Genomic DNA, 27,969 nt, shown 5'->3' on the forward strand with positions numbered 1-27,969 from the left:
GCAACACATTGTCTTTAGGATCTACTCAGCCAGGACACAAGTTTGAAACTGACAGACTGATGGACAGACAGAGTGATCACAACACGGTGACCACAACTTTTCATGGCTGGGCCTTAATAAGTAAAACTGAAAAAAAAAAAAAACAACAACAAATAGGCCAATAAAGATCACAATAAAAATAAAAGGAATATCATTAACAAAGATGAAAATTCATACAAAATTGGAATTTCTTTTAGCTATCTTACAACTATATGCAATAATAAATACATCAAAAGATAGGTCATAAAGATAATAACTAGTGGTTGTGAAGGCACTATTGCAAAACTACAAGTGGCTCCAATCACCAGATCCTGCCATCAGCATAGGCAGGATGTGCCAGTCTGTATGCATGACGCTTCCATGACTCCTCTGTGGTTCTCTGGATTAGTGATCTATACTCCTGGGCCTCTTGTTTCCTTAATTTCTCTCTCAGCTCATGGTCCTCTCTGATGAAATATAAAAAAATAACTTTAGAATCACAGGAGAAAAGTTTCCTATCTAACAGAACTAAGGATTTTCAGGTAAAAGTTAAAAAATAATCACCATTCCACCAAAATGATATATTCAGGTAACACTTTTTCTGCCATTGAGCTTGTTACCCCATCTAAAAAATTGAGTTTCATAACAATAGTTAATTTTCTTGTTTCATTAGATTCATGCACAATATTTATAGAAATCAACCCAACAACTTGAGAGATCAATGACTTAACTAAAATTGATCAAATCAATTAACAATCTGCCTAACTATTAGATGGATCAATGACTGTTCTGTAAATCAAGAAATAAATCACAGATGCTCCATTATATCATTGTTTTACCACAAGCTGACCATTTATGTCCCCTTGTTTTACCCTGAATAATAGTGAGGGATTAAATTATGACATAAATGGCCGTCCCATGGTAAACAATGATAAAATGGAGTTCCTGTGATTTATTCGAATTCTAATTAGTCTAGTTGAAAAGACACAGTTTATGACATTGGTCATATGTTTATCAAGGCTGTCGTCTAAAGAGCACGTCATATAGGGGATAATCAATGACAAATTTGTCTAAGTAGTGTGAAAGTACTATTGTTTGTGGGGTATAAATTTTTCGTGGTTTATGTGGTAAGGCCAAACCATGAAATTTGATACCCAAACAAAAGGAGATTTCTATTGTTGTGTATACTAAAACCTCAAAACAAGGAATTAGAGAATCTGCAAACTTGTTATTCTTTCCTGTTCCATGAAAATTGGTATCCACGAATTAAAGTACTTTAAGAGTATTTTAAGGACCATTTACTGATTTGTAGCATTACCAGATCTCTATAAGAACTTTTTTGTTCAGCTTGTCCGAAAGGACAAGTACACACCAATACTCACATATCCATATAAAATTGGAACTTATCCGAAATTTTTTTTTTTTAATGAATTGAATAAAGAATAAAATAGAACTAAACTTTATTTATCTGATATTTTTGTCAAAATTTGTTAAATCAATGTTTACATTTGTAACATGTGTCTGTCAATGTCTCAGTGTTATGCTAATTTCAACAACTGAATCCAGGTCTCCCTAGCACATCATAATTTCCACTGATTAAAACTGGTTTCAGCTTATTTAAGTATCAGACAAAGAACCAGTTTTCAAATACCAGTTACAAGTTATGACTGACAAATATAATAGTTATTTGAATTATTTCTTGTTTTTAAGTGTAAATGTTTCTAAGAATCAGGCAGAATGGGAAAAATCAAAAACATGCAAGTCAAAACCCCACCAATTTGACAATGTAATATCACTCAAGGAGACTTTTTTCTATTTGAAAAGACCATTATTTGAGTTCTGCATCACTGACTTTGAGCAGAAAAATGAGGTTTTGGATAGAGTTATCTTCCCTTGGTATGTTCATTTTCAGTGCATTTCAATGAAATTGTAACTCAATAGTCCAGCATGATATTTAAAATATTGTATTTTTCCTGTGATTCTGATGGTGCAAATAGTCAAATTACACTATCAAAATGATGGGTTTTTTTCATACCATGTTTCACCCACTGCCTGATTCTTAAAGGGACTGACAGTTAATTAACATTTCATAAGGGTGGATTTAATGTAATTTATAAAAAATAATTTTACTTGCCTGGTCAGACAAGCTTCATTTGGATACAATTTTTACTTCTCCAACCTTTTTTACTATGGCATCAGATAATCTGTCAAGTCCTGAACAACTATTTAACAGATCAATAACTGATCTGTATCACAAACATGATTTACATCATGGTAAAAATGGTACTGTGAAAGTACTATTTTTCATGGGGTACCAATTTTAGTGGCTTTCGTTGGTAAGCCAAACCTCAAAATTTGATTCCTAACGAAAAGGAAATTCCCATCAATGTGTATAAGAAAAACCTCAAAACCATGAATTCAAGAATCCACAAATTTGTGTTTATTCCATAATCCATGAAAATTGGTACCCATGAATTAAAGAATTTTTCCAGTAGGATACTTGGAGAAAAAAGTAAGAATTGGGGGGTAAGGTATATATAAACAATGTTTTCTTCCTGTTCAGATAAAAATCTGTAAATTTTGATGCTAGAATTTAAAAAAAAAGAAGTAGGAATTTCTACTTAAATAGGGAGTAAATCATGTCTGTGATCATTAATCAACATCAACAATGACTAACACAAAAACAGTCGTACAATTCAGTTCAAGTACTGCATAACCACAGAAATTAACCATACCTTGCTTTAGCCTCTACCTGAGAGTTGGCCTCATCATCTACTTTAACCTTCAGTCTGGAGATCTTAATGGGCTGTCCAAATACTTTGGCCTGTAAAATATAAAGGCTTTGTTGTTAAGATTTTATGCCGTTTGTTTTTCTCATGTATTTTTTAGTGTCTGTCATTGAACCGATCCGTGTATCGATTTGACGGATTGATGACCGTTGACTGATTGATCGCTGACAGATTGATGACCTATGACTGGTGACTGATCTGATTGCAGTTAAATAAAGGAAATGTAAAATAAAAGTATAAATCTTTGGTCATGTGATGCGCTAACCAGTTAAATGAATCGTTTTGACGGATCAATGACTGACCGGAAACTGATCAGTAATCAATGACCAATCGCAAGTTTTGTTGCACGGATCGGTTCAGGTACTGTAACACATTTTTTTCGTAATAAAATTCTCAGCTTCTGTAAATCTCACATTGTTGATATTTTTAAAAAATGTTTAGCATCTTCTGTAAAATGTGATACACACATTTTTATTTTTGCTGTTATGTTGTTTTATAGGTCTATATTATTCATTCCAATCCGTCTGCTTTTAGCAGATAATTCAAATTCAAAATCCAACAGTTTCTATTGCATTTACCGAGTTTTTAGTGGAGTTGCTCATTTACTTTTGTAACTTCGTATGTATTATTTCGGTTATTTTCTGTTCTTTGTTGTGTGTGTCTGTTTTCCATGCCTGGTCTTTGACCTAAATAACATTCTTTTAAATTTCTGCTAGAATCAAGGTTCCCATGGTTACTATTTGAACTGCTCAAAATGTAGGAAAAAAATTCTTATATTTCACAACTAAATCATTGATAATGCAGATTAACTGTTAATAGACCATGGTGCATTAAGTAGCAGTCTTTGTAAGAATCATGCAAATTCTGTAATATGTGATAAACCCCCCAAAAAGGCTATTTTTGTTATTAAGTTGTTTTGTTTCTATATGATGATATGCATTATCATTTATTCCAACCTGTCTGCCCTAAGGAGATAATTGTCAGTGAAAATTCAATAGTTTCTATTGTGTTTCAGAGTTATTTCCCTTAATATTGAATTCTACAGTATATTCTATATAATTTTTTTTCTCTTAAGAGCAGAGGTTATATGAAAAACCACATGTTAATTTCTGTTAACTATAACATTTAAAACAAAATATCAAAAATAAAAATATTTAGGCTTTCAACCATGAATCACAGTTTGCATGATTCTTAGTTGGAGGGCTACTTAATATGGGTATACAAAAGCGTGGAATGTGTTTTTCTACTTGTACGGTACCTGTACTGATCCGTGCAACAAAAACTGCGATCGGTCATCGATCACCGATCAGTTTCCTGTCAGTCATCGATCCGTCAAACCAATCCATTAAACCGGTGATCGCATCACATGACCACAGAACGGTCACTGTTTTTACTGTTTTTGTTGTTTTCTTTGTCAATTTTACACATTTACATAATGTAATAGATTTAAACATAAATTCAGACTTTAATTTCACATTTCGATTATTTCAAACAGATCTTACGTCATTTTACATAACAAAACTGCAATCAGATTGGTGATCGGTCATCGATCTGTCAGCGATCAATCTGTCAATGGTCATTGATCCGTCAAATCATTGCGCAGATCGGTTCAAGGACTGTATGAAGTGTATTACAAATTTGCCTTAAACAGTGAAAATAAACCAAATTTCCTACACGTTTTTCTTATCTACTATTAATCACAAATTGTCATGTCCGATGCTCATTTTCATACTCATTTGATATCTACTTTCTGTTGAAGTATATCAAAAATTGTCTCTACCTCTCCTGCTAGACAGAAGTCAACAGCTTTCTGTACAGACTCTTCATCCACCATCAACACCCATCCTGTACCATTAATACTTCGTGTTACAGGGTCCTGTATAAAAAACAAAACAAAATAAAAATAAATTTAAACTAAAAGGACAAACAAATATAACACAGAGGCAACAACAATTACATAACTGCAACATAAATAAAAAATCCCTAAAATTACAAGCAAATATAAGAGAACAGGAGTGGAACCAGGACTTTATGATGGGGAGGTATAATTATGAGAATTAGTATAAAATGGAACCCGCTTATGAAATGTTTAATGAATGAATATAATAAATTACCATAATCGATACAATATTTAGCTGATTACAATATTTTTTTTTTGTTTTTTGTTTTTCTTTGATGGGGGGTGGGGGTGGGGTATGTGCCCATTAAGCGCTCACCTGGACCTGCCCCTGGAGCTGGAGAATACCACTCAATTCAAAGAGACGAATATGTCAAACCAATAAAATATATCTATCCCATTCGGAGGCATCAGACAATAGTTATATTATTCAGATATGATTTTACAAGGTCTACAAACAATGCAGAAATTGGCAAAATCAGAAGTAAATATACAGTTAAAAAAAGAATCATAACGGTAAAATCCGAATTAAATAGCGGAATTGCACTAAAAAGCAGAAAAAAATCATGTATGATTATTTCATACTCATCTTATCTAACTTTTCAACAAAATTTCATTAAAATCAATTCAGCTATTTTTATAGGAAGAGATGTGCTTACAAGATATATGGACAGGGTGATTTCTTATTGCCCTAACTTATTTTTGCCAGGTAAGTTAAATAAACTTGAGTGTACCTCCCCACCCACATTGCTTTCAAATTAACAAATAATCTAATCATTTTTAGCATTTTTAGGCAGTGTTCTGAAAAAAAAACAGTTGAACAGTGGAGCTGTAATGAGCACAAAATTTGGGATAAAGATGTGAAAAGTTGAACATGATAAAAACTTTGTTTCCTTGATATGAAGAGACGATATAAATAGCCATGCAGACTTCGAGGAGACAGGGGTATACATGGTAGAATCAAATCATAATTTCATTTCATAGTAAGACCTATGTCTGTTAACTTGTTGAAAAAAAAAACTGTTTATGACCAAATTTCCAGAAAATTAGGGATAATTGCTGGAGTAATTACATGTAATTATTCATGATCGGCTTTACGATTTTGCTTTGTTTTTATGAGGATGTCACACCTAGTATTTTGGGAGAGTTAATATTGCTAATGCTTTAGTTTTTTGTGATGTCTTATTTCCCTTATATTCATTTTTAGTGTGTAATCTAGTTTATTTGGCTCACTACATTAGTCATCTTTTTTACATGTAATCCTTTTTTTTATTTTGACATATTTGAATCATTCAACTGCTGACATGCAGACTTTGAGGAGACAGGGGTATACATGGTAGAATCAAATCATAACCTCATTTCAGAATAAGACCTATGTCTGTTGACTTGTTGGAAAAAAACTGATTGTGACAAAATATCAACTATCAGTAGGGATTGTTATGGCAATATTGTATGTACCTTCATGAGACAGACTTCATCCAAGTTACAGTCAGCCTCCATTTCAAACATAGCATCCATCTTCTGTTGTGTTGTGTTGCCAGGTAAATTACTCAGGTATATAGATTTACATCTGTTTCCTTCCAGCTGAGAAAAAAATAAAGATTGGTGATACAAAGTAATGAGATGGTACATTAAATTTCATGGAAAGCCAGCAGGCTCAAAAACTAAATTAAAAACATAAAGTTCTTTTCCAAAATCCTACCTCAAATTTTGAACAATAAGTTATAAACTTGAAATTGAAAAATTGAAAAAAATCTCAGGATTTGACAAAATTTTCAACTTTAGACATTTTATGAAATCCAGGCCTGGTCCTTCAGCCACAATGTCTGACTTTTGGTTCAGTTTATGCCTTTATATTCACAAGTCACAGGACATTTGCTATGCTACATATAACACTTTCATAATTCTAACTGGACATACAATCTGTCACGGTCTATTAGAACATCATCTTCTTCTAAACGAAACAAAATTTTACTGCAGTCTCATCTATTTTCAGTTGACATTCAAAATGACTGTTAACGTCAATTTTATTTCGATTTTGTTCACCTAAGAACTACTATGTGGATACTGTAAACGCAATAATTTTTGTGTTTGCTAATTTTCGTGGATTTTGTCATGTAGCCATATATTCACGGGTTTCAATTTTCACAGTTTCGAAAAATTGTATAATTGTTATATAGTGTTGAAAATCAATTTCGCTGGGTACTATTTTTGTGCTTTTCTGTCTGTCCACTGCAAAAATCACTATATTTAGTAAACCAAGAAAATTAATACACTTACAGTAACTCATCATCTATTATAATCCTCCCAGAATTAAACATACCTGTAGCCATGTAGGAGCATCAGATGTGGGTCTGTTAGACCCTGTAATAAGTCCCCACTCCTCCTGGGACCATACACATACATTACTACCTAGAAAATACATTCCTCATTAGGCCATGCAACTTTGACCTTGTTAATTATTTTGATCAATAGTTGTTTTTCATACTTACGGAATGCAAGCCATTTTAGCAAGTTTTTTCAAAGGGATGCAACACACAATAGCCTGATTGGCGGTCTCACTGGGGAAAGGAAGAACAGTAAACATTTTTCCTTGATACTAAAACTATTTTCACTTTGGTAAGTAGCTAAATGGTTTGAAATCAGTTATTCGATAGTAATCCAAGTACTTACAGTACAAAGCAGCTACAATAAGTCAAATATTTGAATTTGAAGTCTACTGCTGTCCATTGCTTAAATGGGCAGTAAACCAGTCTGCCAGGTTGGAAGATTACTTCCCTTTGCTCAAAATTTGAAAAAATAAAGTCAGTGTTGGGAAAATGGAAAAAGATTTATTGCACTCTGAGAACTTGAAATGAGAGAGAACTTTATCATATTTTACTCCTTAAATAGTCCGAAATTAACATATGAATTCAGATAAATCTTCCAACCCAGTGATGTGGGAATGCATCCAATCAAAGGCAATGTCAGACAAAATTCTGATAAAATCTTCCAACCCAGTGATGTGGGAATGCATCCAATCAAAGGCAATGTCAGACAAAATTCATTCGATGTGGTAGAAATGTTTACATTTTCTTGTTGCTCTTGTTGAGGAAAAAGTAAAAATATGCCATTCACAGTGTTCTAGGATTTTTCAGAAATTGAGGTTTCCTCGGAAAAAATCCATATAAAATCAACTTTCCCACAGTCATTGACTGCTTTCCTAACAAAACAAATCCTTACAGCATATGGAGTTTTCAACTTGCCACGGGAAAGTGTAACTAAGTACCTAACTTTCCCTGACCCAAATTTCACTTGCCCCGGGTAACGGTAAATAGGAATCCTAGAACACTGCATTCAGTCAGACAAATGAAATATGTACATTGCCAAGTCTGCCATCTCCTTGCCAATATTATAATAAAATGATAAGACAGTTAGAATTACCTAGAAGCAACAATCTATTAAAAGATAAACAAGATTAAAGACGGACAAACAGATCAATGGGAACCATTACCATGTCCCTTGATGGCCAAGCGGTTGGGGACAATGAGTTTTTTCAGCCAGGAAACATTGTGGTACATGTAGGTAATAAAATACTTCCTTTAAATGTGTCTGTTTTCTTAAAGGTTGTGTTGACAGAAGAAGTTTGTGTAACTTTTTCTCTAATCTTCCAATAAAATATGTTTAAACTAGATAAACCAAACTTGATAAGAATTTTAACAAGTGAATTTGAAGTGACCTAACATGTAATCAAAATTTACCTGAATTTATCAGCCAGTTTACAATGTATAAGGGGATAAAATACTCCCATCAGATGATCCTACTTTTTTAGGAATTCAACAATTGACTTGAAGCGACTTAATAAATCTTTAAACTCTACCTGAATTTTTCAGCCAGGCACACAGTTCCTGTACATGACCAAATGTCATGGTTGGTATTCTAGTATCTGTATAGTCAGTTATAATTCTCTGGCTGTCTAGTATAGCTCCTGTGTTTCCTTGAATCACAGTAAAAATCTTGTCTTATTTAGCAGCAAATTGTGTATCAACAAAAAATATGAGCAGCTCATCTAAGAAGACATGTTTTCTGCGAAACATGATCAGCTTTATATCTTATAAGGCATGCTCCTGTGTTTCCTTAAATGTCATAAAAAATACTGTCGTATTTTGCAGCAAATTGGATGTTTATCAACAAAATGCATAAACGGGTTATCTTTTATGTTATGCTTTCTGTAATCAATTTATCTTACAAACCATTTTTTCTGTAAAAAACATAATCAGTTTATCTTACAAGGTATGCTTTGTATAAAACATTACTTTAACCCAGTACGTAATTAGTTTTCATACAAAATTTCTATCTATAAAAGTTAAAGCCTCAAAGTTCAGCAGAATTTGTTGTAAAGTTTAGATTCACTCATAGTTCTTTAATCAATTAAATCCATTTAAACTAGTAGTAATTTTACGAGATCCTCAAACAAAGCGGAAATTGGTAAAATCGGAAATAAATAAACAGTATAAGAAAAATCGTAACGATAAAATCAGGATCTCAATTAGCGGAATTCCGCTAAAAAGCAGAAAAAAAATCATTCTTCGTAGTAGAGTACAATTCCTGAACTGCAACTATTTGACAGATCAATGACAAATGATTGAACGACCGCTGATTGATCTGAAGGTGGTTTTGTTATGTAAAATGATGTATGATCTGTTTAAGTAAATTTTGGAATTTTCATTGGTATGAAACTAATATAAAACAATATTGAATGTTTCTTTAGTACAAAATATCAATTCAACATTTTTATTTAATAAAAAAAATAAGTTATATAAATATAAAAGAAAAAAAATTAAATAAATGTCTAAATTCATATCATTTACTAAAAAACTGAAACAAACCAATCTGTAAAAATATTGAATGATTCACAGTCATGTGAGGTAAATGGCAGTGATCAATCATTGGTTTAACAGATCGGTGACTGATAACTGATCACAATTATAGTTGCTCAGATAAGTTCAGGTTCTGTAAACAAAAAAGAAAGATCACTAACTTGTGCAATAAAATATCAACCTGGGAGTGCATATAATATAAAACAGTTCTCATATCAGTAGATGCTCACCAGGATTTCCACCAAGCGAGGACAAATTGACAAGCAACCCCTCTGGTAGGTTGGGTAAATCTGATGTTCCTGGTTCTAACTTTTTCATATTGAACCCTGCAAAGATAAACATTTGTAAAATGGACTAGCCTTTATCTCATTTGACTTTGAATTTTTTTATATATTTATACTTAAAAAAAATTTGGTCTTTCCAGTAACATCTCCTTCAACATCAATGTTGGTAGGCAGAGTTTCTTTCTTCTTTTTTTTTTGGAAAAAATTTATAGATTTGCAGGACATCAATATCTACCTGTTTTGCTGCGTCTTTATGGCATCACTGAATACTGAAATTGTTGTAACCACAGCAATGCTGTGTCATTTTTTTTTAAAGAATCACAAGGCAATTCTAGTAAAAAATGAATGACAGAAACACCAAATATCCATTTTTTTGGTTTTTTTACACCATAAAAAAATTAGGGTCGTCTGGGTTACTGGAAACACAGAATTTATTTAGGCCTCAAGGTGAAGAAAGGCCAACAACTAAACCTGAAAATTTGTCATTTCAGAAGCCATTCAATAGGAGACATGGAAATTTCTCACTTTTCAATAAAGACCTTTAACCTTGGCCTTTAATCTACCCTTTGTATGTTTACAGGACCTTTCAATTTCTTATAGAGGACCTTTCATTTCAAATGCAAAAAGTCCAGTGGTCCTTTTCACAAAAAATCGTAAGTGTAAAATTAGTTGTAAGTTATGACATCATAGTAAATCAAAGTATTGTGACGTCATAACTTATAACTAATTTTACACTTACGATTGTTTGTGAAAAGGACCACAGTACATTTCACTCTTGATGATAAATTTGAAACTCACTGCAGGATATATGTGTTTTGCTGATTTCCTAGCTGCCTGAGGACACTTACCCTACCGGTGCACCTGGTCCATGCTCCCAGTTTTTTAGTGGAGTCCGAGTTGCTCATTTGCTTTTGTTACTTTGTATGTATGATTTTAGTTACTTTATTCTCTTTGTTGTGTATGTCTGTTTTCCACGTCGGGTCTTTTTCCCTGGATTGCATTCTTTTGATTACCGCTATAACCTTGATTCCCTTGATTACTCTCTTACCTAACCCTGTAGCAAGCTTTTTAAATATTTCTGTGATATCATCCTCCTTCAATCCCTCTCTCTGATTCTGGACATACAGAGTACGGAGTGGGGATTTCCCTCCTACGGCTGATACTAATTCCATCAAACCAGTCATCCCTGAAATAAAATGTACACAAGATGAAACAAATCTAAACTAGTTTAAAGTCAAATGTCCCTGAACCAATCCATGCAACTATTTGATAGCTAGATATCAATGACCACTGACTGATTGTTCGCTTGCTGATCGATAACCAATGACCAGTGACCCATCTAATTGCAGTTTTGTTACTTTGTATGTATGATTTCAGTTACTTTATGTTCTTTGTTGTGTATGTCTGTTTTCCATGTCTGGTCTTTGTCCTTGGATTACATTCTGCTATAACCTTGGTTCCCTTGATTACTCTTTGTATGTATGATTTCAGTTACTTTATGTTCTTTGTTGTGTATGTCTGTTTTCCATGTCTGGTCTTTGTCCCTGGATTACATTCCGCTATAACCTTGGTTCCCTTGATTACTCTTTGTATGTATGATTTTAGTTACTTTATGTTCTTTGTTGTGTATGTCTGTTTTCCATGTCTGGTCTTTGTCCCTGGATTACATTCTGCCATAACCTTGATTCCCTTGATTACTCTTTGTATGTATGATTTCAGTTACTTTATGTTCTTTGTTGTGTATGTCTGTTTTCCATGTCTGGTCTTTGTCCCTGGATTACATTCTGCCATAACCTTGATTCCCTTGATTACTCTTTATGTAAAATGACAGATGATTGGCTCAAGTATGTTTAAGAACTCATATTAAATTTACCTTAAATTTTAGATATTTAATCCACATAATGCATTTCCTCAAAAATAAAACAAATGTAAAACAAAAGTAATTAATTAAATGTTTCAATCTATTGCTTTATGTAAATATGTGGAAAAATTTACAAACAAAACAATGGAATCCGTAAATTATAGTGACTGCCCTATATTCACATGATGCGATCCCCAGTTTAATGGATCAGTTTGACGGGTCATTAACTGATCGGAAACTGATCGTTGATCGATAACTGATCACAAGTATAGTTGCATAGATCGGTTCAGGTACTGCATCAATAGTTAAGTATTCATAGTACCAAGAGTTAGCAGCTGTATCAATCAACCTTCTATGTTGGATTTTGGTGACATTATTGTTCCAGGATAGAAAATAATGTTAATACACCTCTTTTTGTTGAAGTCAGATTTTATGGTTTGGCAATCTGTCGCTGGCTTGAAGAGTTTCAAGTAGCAGTCTTTGTAAATATCAGACAGGAGGTGAATCATTCATGCATGTCAAATAACACACATAATTCAATTTAATTTCTAACTCAGAAAAAGTTATTATTTTGTTGGTTTTCTCCATACACAGAATGTACTATTGTTACACACAGCTATGGCATAAGTAGATAAAAAAAAGCATCATACGACCAATTAGGTTTTCTGCAATTTGTAACAGCAGCCATGGTTTTCAACAGATCAAATTTCCCCGCATCAGCTCTATGCAGGATACCCCAAGAAACATTCATACCAAGTTTGGTACCTTTGGTCAAGTAGTAACAGAGAAGAAGAGTTTTGAAAAATTGTTAACGACAACAACTATAGACGCCAAGTGATCATTGGTGATGGCAAAAGCAACATATGTCAAGTAGGGTTTTCAGCACCTTGCATTCCCTCTATCATGAACTTTATTTGGTTTGGTAGTTAAAGTATATCACAGTTAGTAGTTTTAGTAGATACACTTTTTTTTCAAATTTTTCTCAAAGATGACCTTGAAGGAACAAACTGTAAAATTTTAGGATACAAAACATAGATGATTGAACTTAATTTCATGATAATTGAGCCTAAATACATGTGATTTTATATAGATTCTGTAGGCAATTTTCACTATTTTGCTATAAACATTTTTCTTTAAATTTATTTAAAATTTGTATAAAGAACAATAACCTGACATTATTTCATAATTCATAAAGAAAATTTGGAGTCAAAACTTTTTGAAAAAAAGTGTATTAACATTTATATTTGTAACTTAATCAAATATAGGTTTATGCTAAAAAAATCTTTTTGAATAACTTTAAGACAATTTTTTTACATTTATTTCAAACACTTTTTTTCCCTTTGAAAATACATACTTCTGCAAGATTTGACAAAATGACAGAAAATAATGCTCAGTGTTAATGGTTTGATCTACCTTAACAGGATTACCACTGCAAATATGCATTACAGCTGCAATTCTGAATAGAAATCTCCATTTATATATATGATGTAGAGGAATGTTTCAAAGAGAAAACAAACTTCCCAAATAGCGAAAAAATACAGCCAAAGGCAGTCTATGGGCCTTTAATCAATGACAATAATTTATAATTTGAAGTCTGGTTTCGACTGGGCGGTAAATATAGGATTTTGAAGGCTATTTAGGTGTACTTTGATGCCTGTTTTGCCGAACCAATAAACTTATCAGTTCAGCGACCAGGCAAATTGGTTGGCAGACTTCAGGCATTGGAAATTTATAGTGGTTGGCTGAAGACTAATCAGACTTGAAGTTCATAATGCATAATTGCAGTAAATGTATTTACAAACAAGATATACATGCTTCGCCCACTAGTGATACATCTGCTTTCAACCATGATATAAAGAAAATTAACAAAGTCCTAAGAAAACATAAAGTTGTTGTCATACCTACCAAAGAATTTGTTAAAAAGTCAAGCTGCTGTGATGACTAGTTCCTGAGAAAAGAGCTAAAAAAATTGTTACAGATGGACACACGGACAGGGGTATAACAGTATACCCCTATCTCCTTTGGAATGGGGGAATAATTACAGAGAATTGGGGGACAAAAATACCTCTGAGATTTGGAAGGGAAATTTACATACCTATATGATTTGCTGTTACATTTAAACCATGTAACTGTGATTTATGGCCCTTTGTATTAAAGATCTTTGAAAGACTTTGAGCACCAACATCTGTAAACTGCAAGACAAAGACTTCTTTATCAAAATATTTAGCTTTATGTATCTTTCTATCTAAATAAAAACTCTGTTTTATGTATGAATTCACTACCAAAATTTTAACATGAGCAACATACAGCATGGAATATTTTTATTACCATTTGACATAACTCTTACAAATCATTGGAATGTTTGTATTCTGCATTTTACATCAATCTCATGTAAGCATCAAACTAAGGCCAAAAACAAATATATGTGTGTTTACGGTACCCCAGACAAACCCTATTTTCCAATGCCAACCTTAAACATTTTTATCGGAAAAATTGGCAGAAAATAAAAAATCCAGAAATTTTGCGGCAGCCGCATCCGTTTTTGTCTATTATCAATTCAAACAAACATGGTGTCCTCTGAGTCTAATCTGTGCAACATAACTTGCCATTGATCAGTTTCCCATCAGTCTTGGATCCATCAAACCGATCCATTAAACCGGTGATCATATCATGTGACCACAGAGTGGTCAATATATTTTACGCTTTCCCTTGTTTCATTGGTCAATTCTTACACATATTTACAGAAAGCAACAGATTAAAACATTTAATAAATTATTTTTATTTTACATTCTATAACATAAAAACACGCATTTTATATTTATCTTCAATAGGACAATTAACTAGAAAGAGTGAATAACCAAAATGATATCATGAGTCCAAAAGAATGCTTAGATTTAAAGAGTGTGCAGAACTTGTTCCATGCATGAGTTAAATCCTCAGGTGTCCTTGGTGATTGCATTTTGGTTATTCACAATTGATTATCCTATTTATTATATACATTTTCTTCATAATTTATCGATAATTTCAAAATGAAGTTTAAATTCTGTGATTGGCGGATGGATATCAAAGTTGTGATGTTTTAGCAAGAGAAAGTCTGAGAGTGAAATTATCAAATTTATTTCACAGTGTGTATCTTCGAAAATTATTTACATGACATTCGATAAAACACCGCTATCTATATAATAATTTCTTGTTGCTAAAATCCAAAATGTCAATTAAATTTGCAAAAAACATCTGTTAAAATTTCCCAGTCACATTAAATTTTGTTTCAAGAATAACAAGACTATCCATCATTCAGAAAAAATATATGTAGTTCTACTGGTTCCTTAAAATCTTCAAATATGATAGATTTCTAGCTCGTCTATAAACGGAAAAGATAATTTGATCTGCAGTAATATCAGACACAACAAAATAACCTGTGCATTTTATATGCATACATGGACAATTTTGTACCTTTCTTTATACTTTTTGGTCATTGTTGAAGACAATGAAATTAATCTTTAAAATTTAAATAATAAAACATAATCATGTTGACAGATATTTTTTATTCACTGAAATAGAACAACTCATCAATACACATGCCTCTACTAAATCTGGAATTTCGTTGCATGGGGTATAAAAATGACATGATTCCAGGTGGCCCCTTTTTAGCCCCCATTCCCAAATGTTTTCAGTCACAACCTCAAAAACAGCTTCCTTCAGTGATATGGCACCTTGTACAAATATTTCAGAGATAAATTCTAGTTTACAAAAGCCATCATCCAGATACATGTATTGTTTCTTGCCCCTCATTCATTATTGATTCACACTTAAAATTCAAAATTTAATCAATCCTAGAATGAACTCAATACATTGGTGCATGAACAAGATGGTGCAAATAACAACTATTATTTATGGTCTTCATCATGGATCATTATGGTGTATCCATCAGCACCATGAAAACTGATTTATTCAATGGGTCATAGTTTTCCTTTCCTCGTTTGTCAACCCCGGACTTGACTTTTTATGAGCAACTCGGCGGGTGTTTCTAGAAAAGCAGAGGACGCTTACCCTACCGGTGCACCTGGTCCATGCTCCCAATTTTTAGTGGAGTCTGAGTTGCTCATTTACTTTTGTTGCTTTGCATGTATGATTTTAGTTACTTTATGTTCTTTGTTGTGTATGTCTGTTTTCCATGTCTGGTCTTTGTCCCTGGATTACATTCTTTTGATTACCGCTATAATCTTGGTTCCCTTGATTACTCATTGACATGGCAATAAAACTGTTCCTAAACATCAGAGAAACATAGTAAGTATTTGAATACATGACATCTCCAACAGAAATATGATATACAAATATAACTGCTTGATTTAATAATTTTTTTTTAAATTGACCTTTCGACCCTATTTTTTTTTAGCAGGGTACAGTAAACACACATACTTTTTTGGCCTAACTTGGACTGATTTCATTTTGTTTCAAATGAAAGCTTGATAGGCTTAGGTGAAATTGAATATAAAACAAGCATATCACTTATTTCAAGAGTTACCTCCCTTACCCTATGTCTACCTCCTTAAAGTCAATATCGCTACAGATTCATCTATACAAATTTAAAAACAAATCTTGTTCACATCCAACACAAAATATTCAACATTTTTATGACTTAAATGTTTGATTCCTACAACTTTCAAGTCAACTCATCTCTTTTCACTGATCTGCACTAAATCAATTTGTTTAAAATTTATTTTTTTCAAAATCTATTGTTTTATCAATCTAACATAGCTTACTGTATTACTGGACAAATCTAGAACAGCCAATGGGTGTGTCTTACAGCCAATCAGTGCTTGAGAAAGAACAGTCACACCTTCATCTTCCAGACGATTGGCTGATAGTTTCAACATCTGTAACTGGAACCCTTTCTTAATGGCTTCACACAAAGGAGCAATGTCAGAAGCAGACAGGGAACAACCGCCAATACTCAGAGTTTTTAACGAAGATCCAATTACATTTTCTGTAATACATATAATTTTAAAAATAAACAAAAAACAAAAAACCAAAAAAAACAAATAGAACAGCTGTTAACAAGATTGCTGTACATACTCAAACCATATGAATGTTTATTTTTGCAGTTTTCCATTTTTCCCTTTATTAGCTTTATTTGAAATAGACAGCAGGAAGTGAAATACATTAAGGATTAAATATTTATCTGAATAAGTTTGACACTGGCCTGTCACTAAGCAATTAAGTGTTTGATCCTCGGTAGTGATTCCATCAAAGCTATGAATTTCCATTCTTCTGGCCTCAGTTAGTTTTGTTTCATTTTCACCTTAGATTTTTTTATGTTACTTGAGCATATAGGGCCAGCTGCAGCTTCCCTGTGGTGTAAGGGTCTTCTTGTCATTCATTGAAGTCCAATGGGTGGCCTTGGGCTGACATTTTCATTCCGGTAGTGAGTAAAGAAATTAAAACAAAATTTGTTTTCAAGAGCATGGCCAACAGGCTTTTTGACATACTTTCAAGTCTTGAGTTCAGGTCATTGGTTTTATAAAATTTTAACCTGTTATTCGCTGAAAAAAATGTTTGATTTTTAAGATAAAGAGTAGAACTTACCCATCAATACTTTCAGTGTATCTGTCCCAGCAAGCTTCAAGTTATCGAGGACCAGTGTAGTCATGTTCCCTGTTGTATAAAGTGCTGCCATCTGTTGGACATCCCTCATTCTACATCGCCTGATATTGACATATTGGAGTTTTGGGAAAGCTGATAATTTCTCTGTCAGTCCAGAACATTGGTTGTTAAGACTATAGTTGATCCTCTCAATAGAGCTGTTGTTATCAGTGTCTAAAATTATTCATACATACCAGGGATGATTTTACGAGGTCTACAAACCAAGCAGAAATTGGCAAAACCGGAAGTAAATATACAGTAAAAAAAGAATCGTAATGGTAAAATCTGAATTTGAATTAGCGGATATAAATCATCCCTGACATACAGCCTAGAGCAAGAGTTAGGAATGTTTTGATTTTTTTACAAAAAAAAATCAACCTATAAAACTTACAAGATTTACTTCCCTTGGCTAATTATCACTTGACATGGGAAACTGGAATTCTTAGAAGCTCTGAAAAGTGCTATCATATATATTTTCTAATTGGTGACTTATAAAATCATGCATCATTTACACATTATTCTTATGCTCTCCCATACTTGTCAATATTCTGTAAACAGCTGTAAGTGAGTTAAGACACAGCGTCTTAAATTTATAATGATTGTTGACCAATTAAACTTTAGGTTACTTTACTTTCAAGGTTGTTTGCAATGAAAATGTAAACTAGATGTACAATGCTAAGAAACTGAGTGTTCATTGAAATAAAAACATAACCATTCTTCAGTATAAGTAAAATAGAAATCTTTTATTCAAAATTCACGTTTTCAAATTAGTTTTATATTTAAGTAGCAGTATTTGTAAGAATTATGCAAAGTCTGCAAAATGTGATACACCTGAAAAAAAGGCTACATATTTTTATTTTTGTTACTAAGTTGCTTTTTAGATCTATATAATGAAATGTATAATTATCCATTCCATTCTGTCTGCTCTTATGAGATAATCAACATTAAAAATACAATAGTTTCTATTGTATTCTACTGTCATTTACAGAGTTATCTCCCTTAGTTATGAATTCTACAGTACATTTTATATAATTTTTATCTTCTAAGAGCATGGGTTATATGAAAAACCACATGTCAATTTTTGTTTACTATAACAATTTAAAAAAAAATATCAAAAATAAAAATATGTAGGCTTTCCAACCATCAATCACATTTTGCATGATTCTTAGGTGGAGTGCTATTTAAAGATTTACCTGAAGTGAGGTTCATAATTGAATCAAAACACTTTGGTGACAAGTCAGAATTGGAGCCAATATTGATATCTACCAAAGGAATTTGTCTCCCTTTAAACACCTCTTCAATAGAAGACCAGAAATCATCTGATAAGTTGCTGTCATTAAGGCATAATATCTGGAGCTGGGAGACTGAATCTTCTTTCATCTCAACCTTTATGTCTGGAAAAGAGAAAATTTTATAATCTGGTATACAGCAGAAGCATAGTCAATATCATAACATTTATCATGTACAGTCCTTGTAGCGATCTACACAATGATTTGACGGATCAATGACCGTTGACTGACTGATCGCTGATAAATCGATGACCGATATATATATAGATATGTGTAAAACTGACAAAGAAAACAACAAAAAAACGTAAAATATATTGACCGCTCTGTGGTCATGTGATGCGATCACCAATGAAATGGATCAGTTTGACAAATAGATCACTGACCGGAACTGATTGATGATCAATTGTAATTTTTGTTGCACGGATTGGTTCAGGTACTGTAGAATGAGACCTGTCTAAACCAAACACTCAAGTGGTGGATTCAGGAGGGGGATGGGGTGGCGCCCACGCTCCTCGTTCCCCTTAGAAGATTGCAATTTTTAAAAGATGTTGAGAAATTGTTTAGGACACCCTCAGAATGCAGGATTTGAGATTCAATATTTCAAAACTTTCTTTGGGGAAGGGCATGCACCCAAACCCACCTAGCAAATTTGGATGACTTCGTGATTCTCCCCAGTGATTATGTCAAGAAATTTTTTTTGGTCCCCCCACCCCGCCCCCCCCTTACATAAAACTCTGGATCTGCCAAACCAGAGAAACCTCCATAAACAAGGCATCTTATGAATTCCCTTAATGTCAGTTTCAATATTATTTTAATCTGTGTATATCAAACACCTGCCTTAACCAAATAAGGCAAACTTTTTTTATAATCTGTTTTATGGGATATTTTTTTTTTAAATTGTGTCGAGGGGAGCAAATAAAAATAAAAATAAAAGTCAAAATCTTCGGGAGTCAATGGAAAAAAATAAAAATAAAAGTAATTGTTTTTCATTTTTATCTTTTTTTTGCTATATTCTAAATGTGTGAAAGTAAAAGCTTTTGATACCCAATTTTAATATACATTTCACTTCTTTAATTATTAAGACTGATTGATACTGTATTCATAATGAAACAGAGAATACACACAAATTTTAACTTTTGAAAAGAAGATGTATAAAATATTTTAGATATGTAGATACATTTGTACCGGACCTTTCCAAGTTTTTGGCTACATTTCAGAAGTGTTTTGAATGTGTATTTCAAGTCATTTGTAAACATTTCGACCCTTCTGACAATATGTTTTTGCTTAGGTAAATACATCAGAACCCATGCCATATTTGATATTTGATGTGACTGATCAGTTATGGTTATTAGTTGGGAGAATGACATTTGTATTATATCCTAGGTATGACTGGATGTCAGTATCGTATTGATATAATGTGTTTTGATAATGGTTTTATTGGCAGGTGAAATGATCTTGATAAAAAGCTGCAACTGAGATGTGCAGTGTAGTCAATCTTTGGTTTATGTAATTTGATAGTTAAATTTAAAAAGGTCTGTGTTGTTTACAATAATGACATGTACATTTATAACAATGACCAGTAATCATCAGCTGTACAAGCCAGATAAAGTGGTAATTATAGGCAAGATGTTTACCCAGTACAGTATATAAATGTGATTCCTTTTAATTAATTTATCCATAGAGGATAATCTTATCTCTTGGTGGTTAGATAGGAGAGTTTTCTAGATAAGATGATTAGTTTGAATTTGCAGTTAGTATTGAAATAGTTGGTTACATCAGTATCAATTGTGGAGGTGGAATGTTGGGACAACTCTTGCTTTGAAAAATGTAAATAATTTATGTGCAGAACGTTTTTACTGTGTTACAAGATATAATGTTTAAGTTAATATTGCTCGCTGGTGTGTTGGGCAGTGTATGAGAATGTTGTTTGGTTAATAAGAATTTATTTCATAATCATGGAGTTAAATATAGTAATGTTCGTGAAGCTGTTTGCATGATAAAAATGTTCGTGGGACCATAGCAGGACACCTTTGTTATGGCAACCACAGCTTTCTCATCGACAATCTCATCAATTATTTTGTTGATGGATAGAGAAAAATTCACCTTTTCTGTATTCCCCAAAAATAATGAGTTTGAAATAATCATAGGCTGACCCTCGAAGGCATTGTTGTTGTGGTCGGCCATTGACCTTCAGTGTTTTTCATTACCAAATGATAAATGCCGAGAGCTTCCAATAGCCTACTAAAATAAAACTATTGCAGATTGGTCGCTTTTTTATTTACTCGTCTAATGAAAACTTGCAATCTATTTTCTTTTATTTTTAGCAGGGGATTTTCTTGCAAATATTCCAGGAGTCGACGGGATTTACAAAAATAAAACGACATTCACATACTTTTATTTTTATTTTATTTTTGGCTAAAATAGGGTCGGCGGTCCTGTAAAACAGATTATAAAAAAAATGTCAGGGGTTGAAATTTTTTTTTGGGAAGACCCGAGCCCTGAACTTTTTCATCTTTTGTACTCTAAGGCTGAACAATGTTGTGTCAAGTCCCAATCAATATAAATGCAATTTTGTTATCTGATATTCTTATGTATAATTCTATGTTTGCAGGAAAGAATACACAGTGTCAATTGATTCCGTCTTCTGGTCTGATGCCTTGTCATCAGCTTTCCGTTTCTGCGTTAACCGTGAAATTGTAATTGAGCAACGATATTTCCCTCAAAAGTTTATTAACGAAACTTGATGAGTCTAATCAAGCGCAGGTGTGATTCTGACTTGAGAATGACTAATCAATAGATCGATATAGTGAATACAAATTCTACAAATAAAGTTATAACTATTTATAGGTCAGGGAATAGATCGAGAACAAAATCTTTCAAAAAATAGTTTTTATTTTTTTTAGATTTGCCATGCCCGACAGACTCATTTCATTGAAAAATGGCAAGTCCGAGGTGCATTTTTTTTTAGTCCCGGGCGTCGGGCTTTAGGAATTTTCAACCCCTGAATGTTGGCCTAAATCTCTCATTTCAGAAGGAGTTTGGCTTAGGCAGGTTTCACTGTATTTAATGTAGTATGATCCATTATCTTTTGAAATCAGGTAATCATTCTTTATAAGCGATTGTTGAAGAGATACCCACTATTAATGTACAATGAGTGCTGAAGTTCCAAAACAATATATTTTAGTCTTTCACATCTTTATCTTTCAATTTTTCAATCGAAAAATACATAAAATCTGTGCGTGATGGCTCACTAGTGATATCACTACTTTCCGTCACCGCATAGGGAAAATTAATGTTTTCACGGCAAACACGAAATAGATGTCATATAAGAACAAAAATGCATTCAACAATTCAACATCAATTATAGGAAGCTAAATCAGGTTAATAGTAGCCCGAAAAATATGACACAAATTGTGAATATTACCACTGAACATTGTATAAAGAAAATTCAAGTTTTTTTTACTAGCAGGGAGTAGATGTCATGTGAGTCCAAAAACGTATTCCATGACTTAGTATACCCATCTAAAGTTTTGTATAAAACATCAGCAGCCTGTGTTCTACAAAAGTTGAGTTTTGTTACCAAAAAAAAAATGTGTTACGGAATGACAGAATGATGGACACAGGTGAAACAGTATATCCCTCCCCTATGGAGCCAGGGTATAAAAATGTTTTGCCAATAAAACCATCTATCAGAGAGAATATACAGACACTTATTTTTCCCTTGACCCAAATATGTTTTCGGCACTGTATTACCTGTAGATGAAATACTCTTGTCTTTTATTCTGATATTGTCTAGACATAAATTACTCATAGACTGAGATCTCATCGATAATGCCACTACCTTTCCAAGTCTTTTCAGTGTTTCAAACTAAAATCAACAAAGAAGACATGAAATTCAATTAAAAATAATGTTGATTTAATAGTTAATAATGTTGATTTCATGTTTACCCTACCGGAACACTTGGTCCATGCTCCCAGGTTTTAGTGGAGTCTGAGTTGCTTATTTTCTTTTGTTACTTTGTATGTATGATTTTAGTTACTCTATGTTCTTTGTTGTGTATGTCTGTTTTCCATATCTGGTCTTTGTCCCTGGATTACATTCTTTTGATTACTGCTATAACCTTGGTTCCCTTGATTACTCTTTGATATAAATGTTCTGATTTCAATTATGCAATTGTAAGCATATTAATGGTTGTTGTTTCTTTCAAATAAACATTATCTGGGGTACAGTGTTCTTCCTAAGATTTAAATACAAACAGCATCTTCAATACAGCATCTAGCATCTAAAAATTGTAGCATCCTTAGCTGTAAAAAAATATAAAATCAGGGCAGTGTTATGCTTTATGGCCCTGCAGAGATCACTGGGGATACCAATTTTCAAGTTTTTTTTTAAAAAGAATTAACATTTCATGGTGTGAAAAGTAATTTAACTTCCTCATGAATCCTTCCTACCTCATTTCCATTTAAATTCAGCTCCTCCATTGAACTATTGGACTCAAACCCCTGAATAAATGCATCAATACCAGCAGCATTCATTTCACAGCTAGCTAAAGCTAAACTCTTCAACTTACAGTGAGGATCCTGTAATAGATAGGCAAATCTGTTGTAAAGCAAGGCAACACAATAGTCCTTTTTCGTATTTCAGATTTTGGGTTTGTCTTTTTTAATATTTTAATCAAAGGGGAGTAACTTTCTACAAATTTGTTATCCAACAGACTGGTTTACTATCAAATTGGAGCAATGGACAGCAGTAGACTTCAAATTCAAATATTCAATTTATTTGAGCCGTGGTAAGTACTTAGATATTTCTAAATAAGTTATTTCAAACCATTCAGGTACTTACTCATGTGAAAATAGTTTAAGTGTCCAAGAAAAAAATGTCTACTGTTTTCCCTTCCCCCCAATGAGACCCCCAACCAGGTTGTCAGGTGTTTGTGGGTTACATCCCTTTGAACAAGTTGCTAAAATTACTTGCTTTCTGTATATATGAAAAACAACTATAGAAACACTGAGCAACAAAGACCCCCTCACTTTTGCTAAAAAAAGTTTTATTTTTTGGAAAATTCCGGTAAAATACTGGGGCATGCTCTCTCTTCTAAGCTTCCCCACCTTTCCAGAATTTCTGGATCAGCCATTGCATGAGCAATTTCCCAAAAAGAATACCCCAACTTCATATGGTGTTAAATTTTAAACCCTTCCGTTGGATTATTTCCCTTTTGAATTTACCAACAATAACATGCATAAAACAGACGATTTTGCATTGTAATACAGAGTTTCAATATCCCGCAAGTAAAGTAGTTTCATTTTTCATTTCAGAAATTCCAATGTAGAACGTATTGAAATCCGAAGACGATTTTGCATCTGATTGTTTTCTTCCGGGATCTCAAAACGCTGCCTTACAATGCAAAAATTTCTATTTCAAGTTTTTCTTAACATTTTTATTACTGGATATTTGTAATTTTTAAGTAGCTTTGTAAGAATCATGCAAAATCTGAAAAATGTGATACACCCCAAAAAAGGCTACATATTTTTATTTTTGTAATTAAGTTGTCTTATGGGCCTATATTATGAAATGTGTAATTATTCATTCCAATCTGTCTGCTCTTAGGAGATAATCAACACTGAAAATCCAATAGATTCCATTGTATTTGAGTGTTATTTAGAGAGTTATCTCCCTTAATCCTGACATCTTCAGTGCATTCTATATTATTTTTATCTCCTAAGAACACGGGTTATAAGAAAAACCAAATGTTTACTATGGCAGTTTAAACAAAATATCAAAAATAAAAATATGTAGGCTTTTAACCCATCAATCACATTTCGCATGATTCTTAGCTGGAGTGCTACTTAATTGCTATTTTTACACAAAAAGATGTTTTGCTTATGATTCTGAACTCAATGCTCTCAATGCTGGCATTTCTCCATATATTTGCAGGGGCAGATCCAGGATTTGAGTTTAGAGGGGGGCGTTGATTGAATTAATTGCCGTGCAAAGCAAGGCAAAAAATATTATTGGGTGAAACTTGTGGTGAAAATTTTTTTCTTACCAATTTAGGGGGGGCATATGCTGGTACACCAGTCCTTAGACCCGTGCCTGATTTGAATGGTAAACTATGACCCAGTCTCGTGAAACAGTGGAGTCAAATGACGAAACTTACATACCCTATAGCTATCCATATTTGTTTTTTCATTTGAATATTCATTGTATTGGGTTGGGACAACCGACTTGTAGTTAAAATCAAACTTTTGAAGACTGATTACATCTCCAAATTAAGCATGTAAGATTTGAGGGAGGATTTTGGTAAAAATTACTATACGTTCTAGGAAAATACTTAACAATGGAATTTTTGCTTTGACATAAAAATCTCTCACATGAGACAGCAGATTTAGAAATAGTAGCCTGACCGCCAGCCTGAGACTGGCTATTTTTTGTAAGGACTGGCTAATTATAGCAAAAATTAATATAACCATATAGTAAATATGTTGAAAAATTGTATTCAGGACTGGCTAGAATTTGAGTGAGTTTCCTACCCTGGAGACAGTAACAATATTAAAGGGGTAGGATCTTCAATATAAGAAATGACAATGGGGGAGAATATCCTGCATGACACAGTGACAATGAGGGTAAATATCCCACATGAGACAGTGACAATGAGGGTGAAAACTCCCATATGAGAGACTGACAATGGGGAGAATCTCTTAACTGTTTCAAAGGTTAGCAGGTATGTAACACTTATTTTGTACCTAAAGTATAAGGCATACCTTAAGTTTGTCTCCAAAACTTTTACCAAGAATAGTTCTGTCAGTTAGAGTGTTGTTACTTAAATCAATGTCCGTCAGAGCTGTGTTTTCCTTTAAACCTTCCATAAATATTTTCATATCTGCTGAACCAATATTCTGAGCTCTACAATGAAATAACCAGAAATTTTGCATGCAACCTGTAGATGAAATACTTAGTAATACAAGTTTTTATCACAAGGGATGAAGCCTAAGTTTTTAGGCGGTTTTAATTTTGTGATACTGCAAATGCGGATTTATATTCTACGACATTCCTCTGACTACCCTCATGGACATTTGGTTGACCGGAAGTGGTATTGACTCAGTGATCTCTAAACACAGAAAACAATTTCATATTTAAATTGTGCAAGTTTCTGTATGCTGTAAATATACTTTAAGGTGAAACCTCTCATCAGCAGCATTAAAACCCAACACATAGGAAGAACAAAATAAAAAAAAAAGTACTCATACCAACAGGGGAATCAGGGAAAAAAAGAGTGGTACATGCTATTATTAGACACTACCTCTTCTAAAATGCATTAAATTATAATAATTTAAAAAAAAAACAACCAAAAAACAGGATCCTAGATCTGTGATTATAAGCTACTGTCTTGATTTAACTTCTTCACTCTTCATTTTTTTCTAGATGCATTTTTATTCATGCTTTCTAAGATTACACTAATATACTACCTGAGAGTTTGTAATGTTGTATTGTCTTTAAGAGCTGGTCCAACACATCGAGAAAAATAGTCTTTACCCAAAGTATTACTGGATACGTTTAGATACACTAAGGTTTTATTCTGGCTCAACATCTTGCCAACACATTCCTGATAAAAAGAAGTATACTGTATTGACAGGAAAGGAGTAAGTACACTTTGCTGTGTTTTTAGTCCCTAAATAGCCTAAATTGGCAATATCATGAAAAAATTGCTTGAGAATCAAGAAATTGACTTTGAATGGCAGGTATTGCATTTTTCCTAGTCCAGTGTTCCTGTCAAAAATCAAATGCTTCATATTAGGTACATCATAATTGACAACAGACAAGCAGGTGCACCTAGAAGTGTTGTGTCCCCTACAGTCCTGTTATCTTATTGCACATCGAAAACATGTAAAAAATGTAGGCACAGTAAATAATGACACATATCTATGTATTAGTTAAGAACTTGGTGAACTTTAATGATATTACACTATTAGCCTTGTAAATAGCTCCAGGATTTACCTTCGTTTTACCACCGATTATCGGCCCTATTCCCAATGACAAAAAGTGTCTTTTTTCCCAAAATTTATCATGAATTTCCCAACTAAAGCAAACAATGTGAAAGTTGTCAATTAATTCGTCTTATTCCGCCCTGTTTGAAAATAGGTAGAAAAAGCCCTGCATAATAAGTAATAAATAAGAATTATTGAGAGCATACTCACAAAGAGAGTACCCCCTGTTCTAAATAGAGTTAAATGTTTAACCCTTTAGTTGGATTATCTCTCATTAGAAGAGTTCTCTAACAATATTTATTTTTTCTCAAGCACATCTACACTACTGTTAACACAAATTTTAATTTCTCCACTCTCCACAGTTGAGATAGTTTGAGTAGAGCCACAGTTAGAGAGTCCATGTATCTATATTTTTAAGGAATGTGGTGATTATATTATGTTAAATAGATAGAACTTCTTTAGACCAGCATTTTGAGCCCTCATTTACTGAAATCGAACAAGGGGTTGCCAAGTTATGACATTTTTAAAGTCCCAAAATCATCCCCCCTTTTTTCCACTCGCAATGAAATCAGAAAATGACTTTAAGCCATTTTTTGAAGGCAAATACTGAAGCCATTATTGAAATGACATCATTCAACATTTATTTTCTCAAAGAATGGAGTCTTTTTATTGAAATTACTATGTATCATGATCCAGCCTTTTCCACTTTTAGGAATATAACCAAGCCAAGTACTACAGCAAGTCTGTTTTGACGGAGTCAAAACAGCCTCCATGACCATTTTTCCCCTGCCAAAAAATTAAAATGCTTACTACAAACTTGTTTCTTGGCTTAATTCATAAGAGAACTACAAGAATTCTTCAAGATAGAAGTGTTAATAATCAATCCAAACATAAAATTAAAGATTGATCAACTATTTTATATCCCACTTCTACCATTTCAGCCTGTAATGGCAAAATGGCACTATAGTATCTGTAGTGTAGTGCAACCAATTCAGTATAAAGACTAATAACCCATATCATTTAATGTATCATATCTTTAAAAGTAGTACAGATATGATCAAGAAAATTGGCATGCATTGTCGTTATAGAGTAAGCAAAATTTTAATTTTGGTTTTGAGTGTCGTCATGGAGAAATGGCAGCCATTTTGAATCAAGATGGCCGCCAAATTATGACAACAGTTGGTTTCTTTCACTTAGTCCAGATTTTTTAAGCTAGTCCTTTCATGTTTTGTTATTTCCTGTATTATGACATTATTTATTTGTGTACTGTAGTATATTACATGAGAGATGAAAGGAAAGGCAGTCATTTTGAATAAAAATGGCCGCTGCTCTTGTTGATATCC

The 27,969-nt window shown here is 33.0% G+C and overlaps 1 protein-coding gene across 1 annotated transcript; it reads right to left on the reverse strand.

Annotated features, from left to right (window-relative positions):
* Positions 1 to 213: 213 nt before the first annotated feature.
* On the reverse strand, positions 214 to 27,914 carry LOC148597057 (ribonuclease inhibitor-like). The gene is made up of 16 exons (XM_088562654.1): positions 26,108 to 27,914; positions 25,403 to 25,544; positions 23,093 to 23,221; positions 22,394 to 22,508; positions 18,545 to 18,745; positions 17,295 to 17,525; positions 16,472 to 16,695; positions 13,804 to 13,900; positions 10,896 to 11,033; positions 9,794 to 9,889; positions 8,564 to 8,680; positions 7,028 to 7,116; positions 6,163 to 6,288; positions 4,588 to 4,683; positions 2,754 to 2,842; positions 214 to 485 (listed from the first exon to the last, which is right to left on the reverse strand). The coding sequence occupies exons 1-16, from the start codon at positions 26,227 to 26,229 to the stop codon at positions 341 to 343; spliced, it is 2,157 nt and encodes a 718-aa protein (XP_088418780.1). The 5' UTR covers positions 26,230 to 27,914; the 3' UTR covers positions 214 to 340.
* Between the last annotated feature and the right edge of the window lie 55 nt (positions 27,915 to 27,969).

The sequence above is a fragment of the Perna viridis genome, chromosome 15 (genome assembly GCF_037379345.1).
Source record: "Perna viridis isolate PV_CMFRI_1.1 ecotype Kerala chromosome 15, ASM3737934v1, whole genome shotgun sequence".
In the NCBI taxonomy this organism is placed as follows: domain Eukaryota; kingdom Metazoa; phylum Mollusca; class Bivalvia; order Mytilida; family Mytilidae; genus Perna; species Perna viridis.